Raw genomic sequence first — 13,134 nt, 5'->3', positions numbered from 1 at the left:
GCGCTCTGGGAACCCTCCGCAAACTGCTCGCCACTGTGTGCGGGTTCGGGCAGGCGCGGTGTGTGGGGCTGGCGTGCCCTCTAGCGGCCGCTGTGCGCGTCGTCTGGCCCCGCGGTGGGAGCTGCCCAAGGTCCGGCTCGCAGCGGCCGGGCGGGGAAGTCCCTAATCCGGCCCACCGCAGCCCCACCTCCCAGAAGCTGAGAACCGTCTCTCCCATCCTCTCCTCTCGGCTTCCCAGAGACCCCACGGCAACTGCGTGCCCCGCCCCGATTGCCATGGAGACCGCTTGTACACAACTTCCTCCATCTCTTCTACCCTGTCCCAAGTGCGGGCGGCAGGCCGGACCAGCGGCCGGGCGGCCTGGGGCCCATGAACAGCGGGGCCCCAGGGACTCTGGCCGTGGGGAGAGTGAAATTCTTCGGCCAGCACCACGGGGAGGTGAGTCCAGTCGGGCTCTGCTGACTCTAGGCTCCTGGCTTTGGGTCTAGAGTGGTTCCTGAGTCAACCTGGTGTTCTCTGACCCCAGCTCCAGAATGGGCAACAGATTCTAAACTCTGGTTCTAGAGGGCTCAAACTCCTGGCTGACTCCAGTGTTCTTTTGATCTTGGCTTTAAAGTGAACTCGGGGCTTAGAGTAGATCCTGAACTCCAAGTTCTGGGCTTCAGCTCTAGAATGGGCTCTTGGCTCTGGGGTTCCAGGCTCTGCTTCTAGAGAAGGCTCCAGCCTCTACGTAGCTTCAGTGAGGGCTCTGAGCTTCAGGCTCAGGTTTCACAGGATTCCAGAGAGAGCTCCAAGTTCTTGCCTCGGACTGCAAGAGTGGTTCCTGAATTCTGGGCTCTGGTTGTAGAGTGAGGCCTGAAGTCCAAGCTTCCACCCTGGGTTCCTGGGGCAGTGTTTAGGGCTGGTCCTGGAGTCTGGGGTCAGGGAGCCCAGGATGGCGCTACTTTTGTGCTTTCCTTCCAGGTCAACTCCTCCGCCTTCTCTCCGGATGGCCGGAGGCTGCTCACAGCCTCTGAGGATGGCTGTGTGTATGGCTGGGAGACCCAGAGCGGGCGCCTGCTGTGGAGGCTGAGTGGCCACGCAGGTGGGGCTCCTTGGGCTGCATGTGGACGCGGAGGCCGGTGGTTCTGTCTGGCATTCTACAGAGCCTATCACAGTGACCTCTGACAACTGAGCTGGGCATCCAGACAAGACAGCCTGGGCAGGGCTGGAGCAGGAGGGCAAGGACACAGGACCTGGTCCCTGGGGACTTTGACGCCGGCAGACCTGGACTCAGATCCTACTACTGGTTTTTTTGTTTTTAATTTTTTAAGTAATCGCTACACCCAACATGGGGCTCAAACTCATGACCCTGAGATCAAGAATCCCTCTACTGGGCGCCTGGGTAGCGCAGTCGTTAAGCGTCTGCCTTCGGCTCAGGGCGTGATCCTGGCGTTTCGGGATCGAGTCCCACATCAGGCTCCTCGGCTGGGAGCCTGCTTCTTCCTCTCCCTCTCCCCTATTGTGTTCCCTCTCTCGCTGGCTGTCTCTATGTCACATAAATAAACAAAATCTTAAAAAAAAAAAAAAAAAAAAAGAATCCCTCTACTGATTGAGCCAGCCAGGTGCCCCAATCCTACTAGTATAAAAAAATTGTTTAAAAATATACATATTTACCATCTTAACCATTTTGAAATGCAGTTCAGTAGTGTTAAGTATGTTCATTATGCAACTTGTCTCCAGAACTCTTCATCTTGCAAAATGGAAACTCCACACCCATTAAACTCCCCATTCCTCCCTTCCCCCATTCTTTCTGTCTCAATGAATTTACTCTAAGTACCTTTTGTAAATGGAATCATACAGTATTCCTTTTTGTGACTTGCTTATTTCACTTAGCATAATATCCCTTAAGGTTCCTCTATGTTTAACCACTTTTTTGACTGTGATCATAAGTCGTGTCACCTGAGCCTCTATTTCCTTCTCTTTAGAATAGGGATAGTTGCTACCCTACGGGATGAGATAATGCAAAGTGCCTAGCACCCAGTAAGGACTCAGTAGATGTAACTACTATAATCAAGACAAGAAAAAAATCTGGTAATTACTGGGCAGATTGACTAATGCTATTAATACAGAAGTCCAGCGCTGGGACTCTGAACCCAGGGTGGGCTCTCAAAAAGTTTCTGGGAGGCGCCTGCATTCGCTTTTGGTATTGATTTTACAAATGGGCAAATTATGGTTGGGTGTTTTAAGCCAAGTCACAGAAGCTTGACTTGCCAGGTGGCTGGAGGGTGAGAGGGTTAGAAGGGAAGGTAGGTTAGATAAGGCTGGAGAGATTAGCAGGGGCCGGCCAGCAAGGGCTGAAAGTGGAGGGCAGCACCCCTGTTCCCTGACCATGGCTGCTTACCCAGGCCCCGTGAAGTTCTGCCGCTTCTCCCCTGATGGCCGCCTTTTTGCCACCACCTCCTGTGACTGTACCATCCGTCTGTGGGATGTAGCAGAAACTAAATGTCTGCATGTCCTAAAGGGTGAGTAAGTGGGATGGGACAGGAACCAAGCAGCCAGGCCTGGGTTCCTTTCTAGACCTTGCGGTGTCCCGTTCCACCTTGTTCCCTCTCCAACCCGGTATCTGCAGGTCACCAGCGGAGTGTGGAGACAGTCAGCTTCAGCCCTGACTCCAAGCAGCTGGCATCGGGTGGCTGGGACAAGCGGGTGAAGCTCTGGGAGGTACAGGTGCGTGGAAGGGTGGCCAGAGCGGGACCTGCGACTGGGAGACACACCCCACCCCCAACAGTGGCCCCAGAAAGGTCGTTCCATCTTCCTCACTGCCCACAGCTGGCAATCCGTCTGCCCATGAGGTTCACCCGGCGTGGACTGTCCTCCTCTCCTGTCAAGGCCCAGGTAGTCTCCCCAGACCCAGTGTCATCACATTACCCAGGCAGCCCGCAAGGAGGGCCTGATCTGACCCATCTGAGGCCTAGAACCTGGCAGCACAAGACTCCTGGGCTGCCCTCCAAAGCTCAAGGCTCTCTCCTGCAGTCCGGCCAGATGCTGCGCCACTTGGGAGACCACCGAGACTCCATCCAGAGCAGTGACTTTGCACCCAGCTCAGACTCCCTGGTGAGCCACACCACCTCTGCCTGGCCCTACTTCAAGGAACCTGGAGCCCACCCCCACTTTCCCACTTGGGGCTGAGCCATGGTTAGAATTCTAGACCTTGACTGGGTGACTCTGCTCTTCTGAGCCTGTCCCCTCAATCTGTAAGATGGGAAACGCAGCAGGATTCAGGATGCCTGCTTTCTCAGAGTCTGGCCAGCTAGGAACCACAATGGTGGGCATGGGCTGGCTGGTTCATGCTCACGGCAGATGTCTGCAGGCCACTGGCTCCTGGGACTCCACTATCTGCATCTGGGACCTGCGGATGGGGACCCCAGTGATCTTCCACCAAGAACTGGAGGGCCACAGTGGCAACATCAGCTGCCTGTGCTACTCGGCATCGGGCCTCCTGGTGAGCTGGGTTGCCCTGGGTTCCAGGTTGGCCCCCTGCTGGCTCCAGACCCAAGGGCTTAGAGCTGTCTGCTGTCCAGGCTTCTGGCTCCTGGGATAAGACCATCCACATCTGGAAGCCCTCTACCAGAAGCCTGCTTGTTCAGCTCAAGGGCCATGTTACCTGGGTGAAGAGCATAGCTTTCTCCCCTGATGGGTCACAGCTGGCCAGCGCTGGCTACTCCCATATGGTAAGCCCACCCCACCAGGCCCATCCTCCTGGCAACATCTAACCCAACATCTCCTCCTATCCCAACATCTTCCTTTAGCAGAGCCCTCAGCAGTCTAGAGATGTCCACATCCTATTTGCCCTAAATAGGAGGGTGCCAAGGGCAGAACTCAGGTGCCAACCACTTCTGTACCTAGTGCCTGGCACTAAGGTCTGTGCTGGCCCAGATGCTAGTGGCATTGACTTTTAATTTTTATTTTTTAAAGATTTTGAGAGCACGCAAACAGGAAAACACAAGCTAATGGGAGGGGCAGAGGGAGCAGACTCCACACTGAACAGGGAGCCCAATGTGGGGCTCAATCCCAGGACCCAGAGATCATGACCTGAGCCAAGCGCAGATGCTTAACACTCTGAGCCACCCAGGCGCCCCCTTTTTTTGAGAGCATGCATGGGAGCAGGGAGGGGGGAAAAGGCAGAAGAGAGAGAATCTCAAGCAGACTCCCTACTCAGCTCAATGCCAGCCTCAAACTCATGACCCTGAGACCACGACCTGAGCCAATACCAAGAATCAGACTTAACCAACTGTACCACCGCCTGGCACTGACGTTCTTAACTCATCATAGGGGCGCCTGGGTGGCACAGCGATTAAGCGTCTGCCTTCGGCTCAGGGCGTGATCCTGGTGTTGTGGGATGGAGCCCCACATCAGGCTCCTCTGCTATGAGCCTGCTTCTTCCTCTCCCACTCCCTCTGCTTGTGTTCCCTCTCTCACTGGCTGTCTCTATCTCTGTCAAATAAATAAAATCTTAAAAAAAAAAAAAAAAAACTCATCATAGCTTCAGGGTAAAGAAATTGCACTGCACTGAATTTTTGCATATTATGCTGAGCATGTTAAATATACCTCACAGACAACAAAACCCAGGTTAAGAGGTTGGCTAGGACTCACCCCAAAGTGATTTCAAGGATGCCAGACTTGTGGGGTGAGGTCTCCCCACCTTCTGCTTGTTTTTATTTCCAGGTGAAAGTCTGGGACTGCAACACAGGAAAATGCATTGAGACCCTGAAGGTAAGGCCTGTGGGTGTAGCACCCAAGGGTGTAGTAAAAGGCCTGCCAGGGGAGGCTGGGGGCAGGCAGGACATGCACCCCCAGAGCCTAGTGAAATGCTTTTGGCAGGGAGTCCTGGATGTGGCCCACGCCTGCGCCTTCACCCCAGACGGGAAACTCTTAGTGTCCGGAGCTGCTGACCAGGCAAGACGCGAAGTCCACCGCTCGATCAAACCTCCCAGAGCCTCTCGGATATAGCATCACCACAAATGGCTCTCGAACTCTCCCTGCCCGGAGCGCATGCACCCTGGCAGAATGAACTCATCAAAGGACAGTAAGGGCAGCTCCACATCACAGCCCCCACACCAACCACAACAGAGCACCCACGAGATCCCCGTGGCCAGGACTGTCACAGCCCCACACCAGGGCTGCCAGCTGCTGCAAAGAAGCCGCTCACACCCACCAGACCCCTGGTAACCACAGCCAGGGCACAGCAGCCCACCTCTCCAGCACGGTTAGTCAAAACGCCCGCAAACACAAAGCACCACCAGCCAGTTTGTCTGTGTTTTATTGACGTCAGTGCTCAGGCTTTGACCGCGTATTTCCGCAGCGGGTACAGCCGCTCCTTCCGCTGCTGCTTCTTGGTCTTCAGGTTCTCCTCATGCTTGTTCAGCCGGCGGCGCATGGCACGTGTTTTCTTGGGCCGCAAATCCAGGGGCTTGTACTTCTTACCCTGGGTGATGGGAGAGCAGGGGAGTCTGAGCACCAGGGGTTAGGAGCTACTGTGGCAGCAGACGCTGGAACTGAGCTGCTGGGGGGTCTGCGGAAGATGCTGGAAGTGACTGAAGGAGGCCACTGGGGTGCGGAGGTTACTCTGTACACCTGAGTGTGAGGAGGCATAGTACACCCACACCAGCAGGGGACTGAGGCCCTGTGCTGAGAGCTGTCCTAGTGATGAATCAGTTCTGGCCCCTGCTCAAGGAGCTCCGAGCCCGATGGGAAAGACTGAACAGCTAACAAGTGGCCCATTGCTGGGAAGGAGGAAAGAGATTAAGAAGGTTTCACCTAATGACTGGTAATAGCCTAGAAAGCAAGCAACTTGAGTGAACACCAGTGCCAAGGGGAGAAAACGACGTGCACAAAAGCCCCGCAGGATAGCAGTTCAGGTGCTTTCTGGAAACTGCCAATAGCTCAGAGCGGGAGGCACAGGACAGGGGTGAGGTAAGTGGGTAGCAGCCTCAGGGCAGAGAGCTGCAGAGACCAGCCGCGCAGAGGAGGGAAAGCTCTAAGGTGGGGGTTTGGAAGCACGAGTCTGTCCACCCACATCCCCGATATCAGCAGCACAAGTCAGGGCTTCGTCCATTTCAGGTTTACTAAACCCTCAGAGCTCTGCTGTCCACCAGACGAGGCACTAGCCACACATGCGGTCTACATTAAAAACCCAGGCCTTCAGCCACCACAGCCACATGTGGCCAGAGGTTGGTTACTGGACGGCGCAGACAGAGCTTTTCGAGCACTGCAGAGTCTATCGGACAGCACTACCATAGGGCAGAGGCCTCACCTACGGCCCTGACTGAGTGGTGCCAGGCAGGGGCTACACTCACTAGAAGATAATTCTTCCAGGCGGTCACCTCTGCATGGTCACCCCAGAGCCTGATCAAAGAATTTCAAGCCCAATTCTCAGAAAGACGTTCCCACACACAAATGTATACACATCCAGGGGAGGAAGCACCCCCCACCCAACAGTACATGCTAGTGTCCCCCAGGCAGCCAGCCCACGACCACGATGGCTTTTTTGACAGGTCAAAGCTTCCAAGTATTCAAACACTAACTTGGATGTTGATGTGAAGCTATTTTGCAGATGTACTCAAAGCCCCTAATCCACTGACTTTAAGAGAGATTATCCTGGGTAATCTGAGCAGGCTTGATTTGATCAGCTCAAAGGCCTTTAATGCAGGGCAGAGGCTCTCCCCAAGAAATCCCACCTGAGGATAGCAGCTTCAACCTGTGTCATCTGGGTTCCAGCTTGCCCATGAACTTCTCTTCCTGACAGCCAGGCCTACTGATTTTGGACTTGCTTATTAGCTAGCCCCCACAATCACATAGGCCAGTTCTTTGTAATAAATCAGATGGATGTATACATACATATGAAGTCTCCTACTGGTTCTGCTTCACTGCGTAAGCCCTGATAACACCGATTTTAAGGACAAGACCAGGGGCATCTGGGTGGCTCAGTCGTTAAGCGTCTGCCTTTGCTCAGGTCCTGGGATCGAGCCCCCCATCAGGCTCTCTACCTCTGAGAGCCTGCGTCTCCCTCTCCCTCTGCCTGCTGTTCCCCTGCTATACTGTCAAATAAATAAATTAAATCTTAAAAAAAAAAAAAAAAAAGGACAAGACCAGAAAATGGCTTAAAAATCCTCGGCTGAGGCGCCAGACACCTGTGGAAATCTCCCAGGAGCGCTCAATCCGCCTCTCTCCAAGACATGGTTTGGAAAGTAGACCCAATCCCTCAGTTATCTGTAGGTGACTCTGGGCAACTTAACCTCTCTACAACTTGAGGTCCCCATCTGAAAAATGAGCGTCTCAGGTGCTTCAAAGTGATGGAGATAGTGCTGGTAAGACAACTAAAACATTTAAAGTTAATCCTCACAGACTGCCCAAACTCACTCAGGTGAGAATGAATTAAAAACCCAAGGCTCCAGCCAGACTCCCATCACACTGTTGATTTCCTGCCAACTGCAGCCCTGAGGAAATGCAGTCTGCGTGCCATGCTGGTGGCAAGATGGTGGGTTAAGAAGCAAACCCACCTACAAGTTGGGAAGGCTCTGGAACGCCCAGTCCCATGGCCCCCAGCAGAAGCTCTTTATACTACCCTTCTGGCCAAGGGAGGGCTAGAACTTTGCTCCCTGCAGCTAAGCATTCTAACTCCCCCAGCCCAAACTCACCTTGTAGAATTTCCTGAGGTTCTCCTTCTGCGTCTGGTTAATGACTGTGAGAACACGGGCGATCGATTTGCGAACAACTCGGCTACAAAACAGAAAGACATCAGTGAAGGTGGTGGAGACATACAATGCTGCCACCACCCCCGCCCCGGAAGGCATCTTATATTTAGGACTTGACCCAGATGTCATACGGCAGGGCTATCCCCCACCAGCTCATTCATATTCACCCAAGAGGTACCTAACCCAGTCCAGAAAGAAGGTGTTTGGGAGGTAAGGCCCGAAGACTCTAGGAGGTGGGCATCTCATGAGCAGGGACAGGGAAGGGCTTCTGAAAAGCTGTCAAGTATTCACCGAGCAGAAGTGGAGGGCAGATCAGAAAAGATCTTCCATCCCGGGCCATATATCCTCAGAGGTTTATGAAAACCTAAGCAATGCCTAACCTAAATGAGCTGACTGTGGGAAATCATGCCACAAGCTGGGTGACCAGATTAAGGAGTCAGAGGAGGGGCCGCTTGGGAGGGAGGAAGGGGGGTAAGGAAGAAAGGGAAGGGAGGGGAGGGAAGGGAGGAAGGAAAGGAAAAGAAAGAAAGGCAGGCGATGGGGGGAAAGGATGAACACAGGAACAGGCTGGGAATAAGTGATTTGTAGTCATGCTGAATAGGAGGCATGGGGGGGGATGACGGACGGCCACTCGGTAGATCACTGGTAAACAAAGTCTCGAGGATTCAGCATGCAACTTGTGTTCCCCAACTCATCCAACCCCCTCCAAGCACCAGAGGTCCATTGTTAGGGGCCCATTATATAGAAGAGGAAAACAAAACAACAAAAATTCTGGGTGCTGAGTCAGCACACCCATTAGGTAGGATGTGGCAAAAGAGGAAATGTGTGCCCAGTTCCACAGACTCCAAACCCACGTCCCTTTCCCAAGTCCTGACGCTTGATGCATGTAAATCAATAAGGTAACTACAACTCAAGTGAGGGGTGGGCGCAGGGTACCCCCCTACCAAGTGAGGGAGGGTGAGATAAAAAAAAGTCAAGTGCTAGTGCCAGGTGGTTAAAAAACAACAACAAAAACAAAAAACCAGTCCAGTCAGACTTTTCAAGGCTGCGTGAAAAAGGTCCTTTGAAGGACAACCCTTTCTTTCTCCCGTCAGAGAAGCCGAGCAAAGATACTCCAAGCAAAAGGACCAAATGGTCCAAGGCACACAACAGGAAAATCACACAGCGGGTGTCCCGTGCGGCTGGCTGCGAGCAGGGGGAGGCTCGAGAGGCTGGTCAGGACGGGCATGGCATTCCAACCCACGGGTCCGTTACAGGATCACTTAATCCACCGCTTCCTTTAGCCGGCTTCGAAAACCCACAAATGCTTCCGATGCACAGGTGTCCCCCACACCAGAGACGCGGCCGCCCTCACTCACATCTTGGAGAGCTTGGAAGCCGCGCCGCCTGTCACTTTGGCGACGCGCAGCTGGGACAGCTCCACCTTCAGGTCTTCCAGCTGTTTGAGCAGCTCCTCCTTCTTCTTACCGCGAAGGTCTCGAGCCTTAATCTTGGCCTGAGCACAAGTCCAGGTGTGGGTCAAACACCCGGCAGGGCCGCCTCCGCACCCCCCCCCAACGGCCATCCTCCCCTCCACCTGCGGCGCGACCCGCCCCAGGAGGGCGCGCTGGGGGCCTGGCTTCCCTCGCCTAGGCCGTGCCCTGGGCAGGGTAACCGAGGCCCCGGCGGGCTCGCCCTCGCCCAGGTCGGCCACGGTGCTGAGCCGCTACCCCCATTCCGCAGACGGGAAGACGGAGGCGCCAGCAGCGCAGGCTCAGCTCTCCGGGCCCAAGCCAGCAGGGGAGAGGGCGGGAGACCGGCTGTGGCGGCGCGAGGCCACTCCGCACGGCGTCTTACAGGCCCGGCTGGCAGATGGGACCCCACCGCTCACCTCGAGCTCCCCACCCCAGGCCCCGAGCCCCACAGCGCGCGGATGGCACCCGATTCCATCGCCCTCACCATGGCCGCACAATTCGCCGCTGCTGCCGCCGCCGGAAAGAGACCGAGGGAAAGAGGAAGGGGACGGGGCTGACCTCCACAACTACTGCCGGGTGGCGTCGGGCGCAGCCAATGGCCCCGCAGCGAGGGAGCTCTAGCTCCGCCCCTGACTCCTCCACCCCCTCCTCGCCTCGGGGAGCGCGGTGGTCCCGTGGGTCTAGCTCCGCCGGGAGGAGCCCCGCAGCTGCGATTGCTCTGGTCTGCCTCACCTCCTGAGCAGAGCATTTGAGGAAACTGAGGGCCGGGGTGACCGGCAGCTTACCGGAGATGGCACAGTGAGGACTCGAATTCGTCCATTCAGTCATTTACTCGTTCATTCATTCATTCGGTAGACCTTGCAGGATGCCCAGTCCGCTGCTCTGAGCTGGGCGCCAGTGTCCTGGGGGTAGAGGGGATGATGAGGGTTGAGGGTTTTCAGAGATGAATTAACACTGCTACCTTGGAAGAATTTAAAATCCGAAGTGGACGGGGAGAGGCAGGATCAGACAGCTGTACTCCCAACTCCATAAACCGCTCTAGTGGAGCCAGCATGTGGCAGGGGAAAGAGCATTCAAGGCGTTTTTTTTTTAGTGATCCCGTCCCGGTTTCAAATTCTTGCTCTGTTGCCTCGTGCTCGCTAAGACTCTTAGATACCTTCCCCTCTCCGAGTCTCAGTTTTTTCACCTGCGAAATGGGTATTTTTGAGGATTAGGAACATGGAAAACTCTCAGCACAAGATCTAATGTATAACAGTCACTCAAAATATCATTGGTATTAATGTACCCAGTGGAATGAGCACTTAAGTTGGGCCCTAAAAGTTAAAGGAGAATTCACAAAGCAGGCTTTCTCACTGGGCAGTTTCATTGTTGCCTCAACCAGCAAGCAAGAATCACTCTAGTGCCACCCACTGTTGTTAACAAAGATGCACCAACAGCTCTCAGAGCATTAGTTAAAGCCAGGTTGCCCCTTGTTGCTGTCAAGTTTGAGGAAGCCTTCTACCATTCCTTTATGGGGTTCTGTTAATGTGCCTTAGCCCATTGGACTAAATTGGGATACTATCTCCCTTTTGTCCCAAACTTTGTTTTTGTTTTGTTGTCGTTTGTTTGTGTTTGTTTGTTTATAGTAATCTCTGCATCCATCATGGGGCTTGAACTCACGACCCCGAGATCAAGAGTAGTGCTCTTTCGACTGAGCCAGCCAAGTGCCCCATGTTCTAAGTTTTCTGTGCAATCTTCTCTTTAGCCCCATGTATCCTGAGTTAAATGTTTATGTGTCTGTCTCCACAGCCAGCCTGGAAGTTTCCTGATAGAACCATGGCTGACACCTGATTTGGTTTATCTAGTCTCCAGGCCCAACACATGGATGCTTGTTGGATCAATGAATTAATGAGCCTTGCCACGGACCACGGTGAGACAGGCTTCCAAGACGTGGGTGGGTATGGGGAAGAGAGGGCAGACAGAGGGCAATCTTGGCATGGATTAATCTTAAAAGGAAGTTAACTGGTGCACAGGGACTTTGCTGTCTTATTTTCCAAATGCTTATAGTTCTCTTAGAGCTAATGATTGTGCACATCTTTCTGAACTTGGAAGTTATCTGTGACTCCCGTTTCTCTTACAATGCCACATCCAACAAACCAGCAAATTCTGCAGCCTCTACTTTCAAAATAACCCAACATCTTCCCACCACTCTTAATGACAACTGCCTGGCCTAAGCTACCATTGCCTGTCACTAGACTGTTGGTGTCACCTTTTATTTTTTTAAGATTTTATTTATTTGTCAGAGAGAGAGAGAGAGAGCAGAAGCAGGGGGAGCAGCAGGCAGAGGGAGAAGCAGGCTCCCTGCTGAGCTAGGAGCCCGATGTGGGACTTGATCCCAGGACCCTGGGACCATGACCTGACCCGAAGGCAGCCGCTTAACCTACTGAGCCACCCAGACATTCCTGGTGTCACCTTTTAAATCACCTCTCTGCTATTAGCTCTTATTCCCATGTATTCTCAAAACAGCTGTTAAAGGGACCCTTTTCAAACTTAAGTCAGCTCATGTCACTGCCTAGAATTTCCAGTGTTGTCCCATGAGTTAGACCACATCCTTTCCTCAGCCTATAGCAGTCCCTCAACTCCCCACTTCCATCTCATCTCTTCTCTTTTTTTTTTAAAGATTTTATTTTTATTTATTCAACAGAGATAGAGACAGCCAGCGAGAGAGGTAACACAAGCAGGGGGAGTGGGAGAGGAAGAAGCAGGCTCATAGCGGAGGAGCCCGATGCGGGGCTCGATCCCATAACGCCGGGATCACGCCCTGAGCCGAAGGCAGACGCTCAACCGCTGTGCCACCCAGGCGCCCCTCATTTCCTCACCTTTGCACTCCAGTATGACCTTTCTGTTTCTGGAATATACCAAGTCTTCCCTGTGTCTGGGCCTTTGCGTGGCTCCCTCCTTCACTTCTTTCAGGTCCTTGACCAGTGTCACCGCCTCAGGGACATCTCTCTTGACCACTTTATCTAAGGTACTGCCAGGCACTGCGTGGTTTTTTTTATACCCTCAGCATGCAGTCATCCCTGACATAGACTTCTAAAATTCTGCCTCCATGACTGGGAGATCCACAGTCATAAGCAGGGTCATTATTTCATTCACCAGAACGGGCTATTTCCTTACTTGTAAAATGGGCATTTCTGGTTTAAAGTTCCTTCTGACCAGGAAGTTCTGGAGATATGAATTTCTGCTGTCTTGTGGCCTTCCTGGGTCACAAAGATTTCTTTCAAGAAATGGAGCTGAAAGGCAGGTGGGCTTTGCCTGTTTCCAGGATCCCAGAGACTTTTATTCAGCACCTGCTTACCAGCATAAGAGTCTGTATCTTTAGCACCCGAGGTTAGGTAGCATCATAACCTGGCAATAATTTTTTTTATCTGTAGACACAATTCAATGAAAAGTATTTGACACAATAAAAACGAGTCACATTTCATTAACTATTAAACTTTATTAAAGGTCAAAGTACAGGGGCGCCTGGGTAGTGCAGCCGTTAAGCATCTGCCTTCGGCTCAGGGCGTGATCCCGGCGTTCCTGGATCGAGTCCCACATCGGGTTCCTCCGCTGGGAGCCTGCTTCTTCCTCTCCCACTCCCCTGCTGTGTTCCCTCTCTCGCTGGCTGTCTTTCTGTCACATAAATAAATAAGAAATCTTAAAAAAAAAAAAAAAAGGTCAAAGTACAATTAGGGGCACCTGGCTGGCTCTGTCAGTAGACCATGTGACTCTTGATCTTGGGGTTGTAAGTTCCAGCCCCACGTTGGGGGTATAGATTACTTAAAAACAAAATCTTAAAAAAAAAAAAAAGTACAATTATATGAAAACAAAGACCCAATTTAATCTAAGGTTAAGGCCTATTAACAGAATCCCTCAAGTAACTGCCCAGGCACTCAATTCTGGCACCAGAGTCGTCCTTGACT

The 13,134-nt window shown here is 52.9% G+C and overlaps 2 protein-coding genes across 2 annotated transcripts; one reads left to right on the top strand and one right to left on the bottom strand.

Moving 5' to 3' along the window:
* Positions 1-252: 252 nt before the first annotated feature.
* Positions 253-4,987, top strand: WDR38 (WD repeat domain 38). Its single transcript, XM_087869378.1, is given in 9 exon segments — positions 253-438; positions 964-1,084; positions 2,388-2,504; positions 2,612-2,709; positions 3,016-3,096; positions 3,353-3,484; positions 3,564-3,713; positions 4,708-4,827; positions 4,830-4,987. Coding segments are annotated over 9 exon segments (993 nt in total). The 5' UTR covers positions 253-369; the 3' UTR covers positions 4,935-4,987.
* Positions 4,988-5,286: 299 nt separating this feature from the next.
* RPL35 (ribosomal protein L35) lies at positions 5,287-9,789 on the bottom strand. The gene is made up of 4 exons (XM_045790962.2): positions 9,675-9,789; positions 9,095-9,231; positions 7,680-7,761; positions 5,287-5,467 (listed from the first exon to the last, which is right to left on the bottom strand). The coding sequence occupies exons 1-4, from the start codon at positions 9,675-9,677 to the stop codon at positions 5,318-5,320; spliced, it is 372 nt and encodes a 123-aa protein (XP_045646918.1). The 5' UTR covers positions 9,678-9,789; the 3' UTR covers positions 5,287-5,317.
* Between the last annotated feature and the right edge of the window lie 3,345 nt (positions 9,790-13,134).

The sequence above is a fragment of the Ursus americanus genome, chromosome 18 (assembly GCF_024610735.1).
Source record: "Ursus americanus isolate L20-20 chromosome 18, mUrsAme1.1.p, whole genome shotgun sequence".
NCBI classification, from domain to species: Eukaryota; Metazoa; Chordata; class Mammalia; order Carnivora; family Ursidae; genus Ursus; species Ursus americanus.
This window is presented reverse-complemented; position numbering and strand designations above follow the sequence as displayed.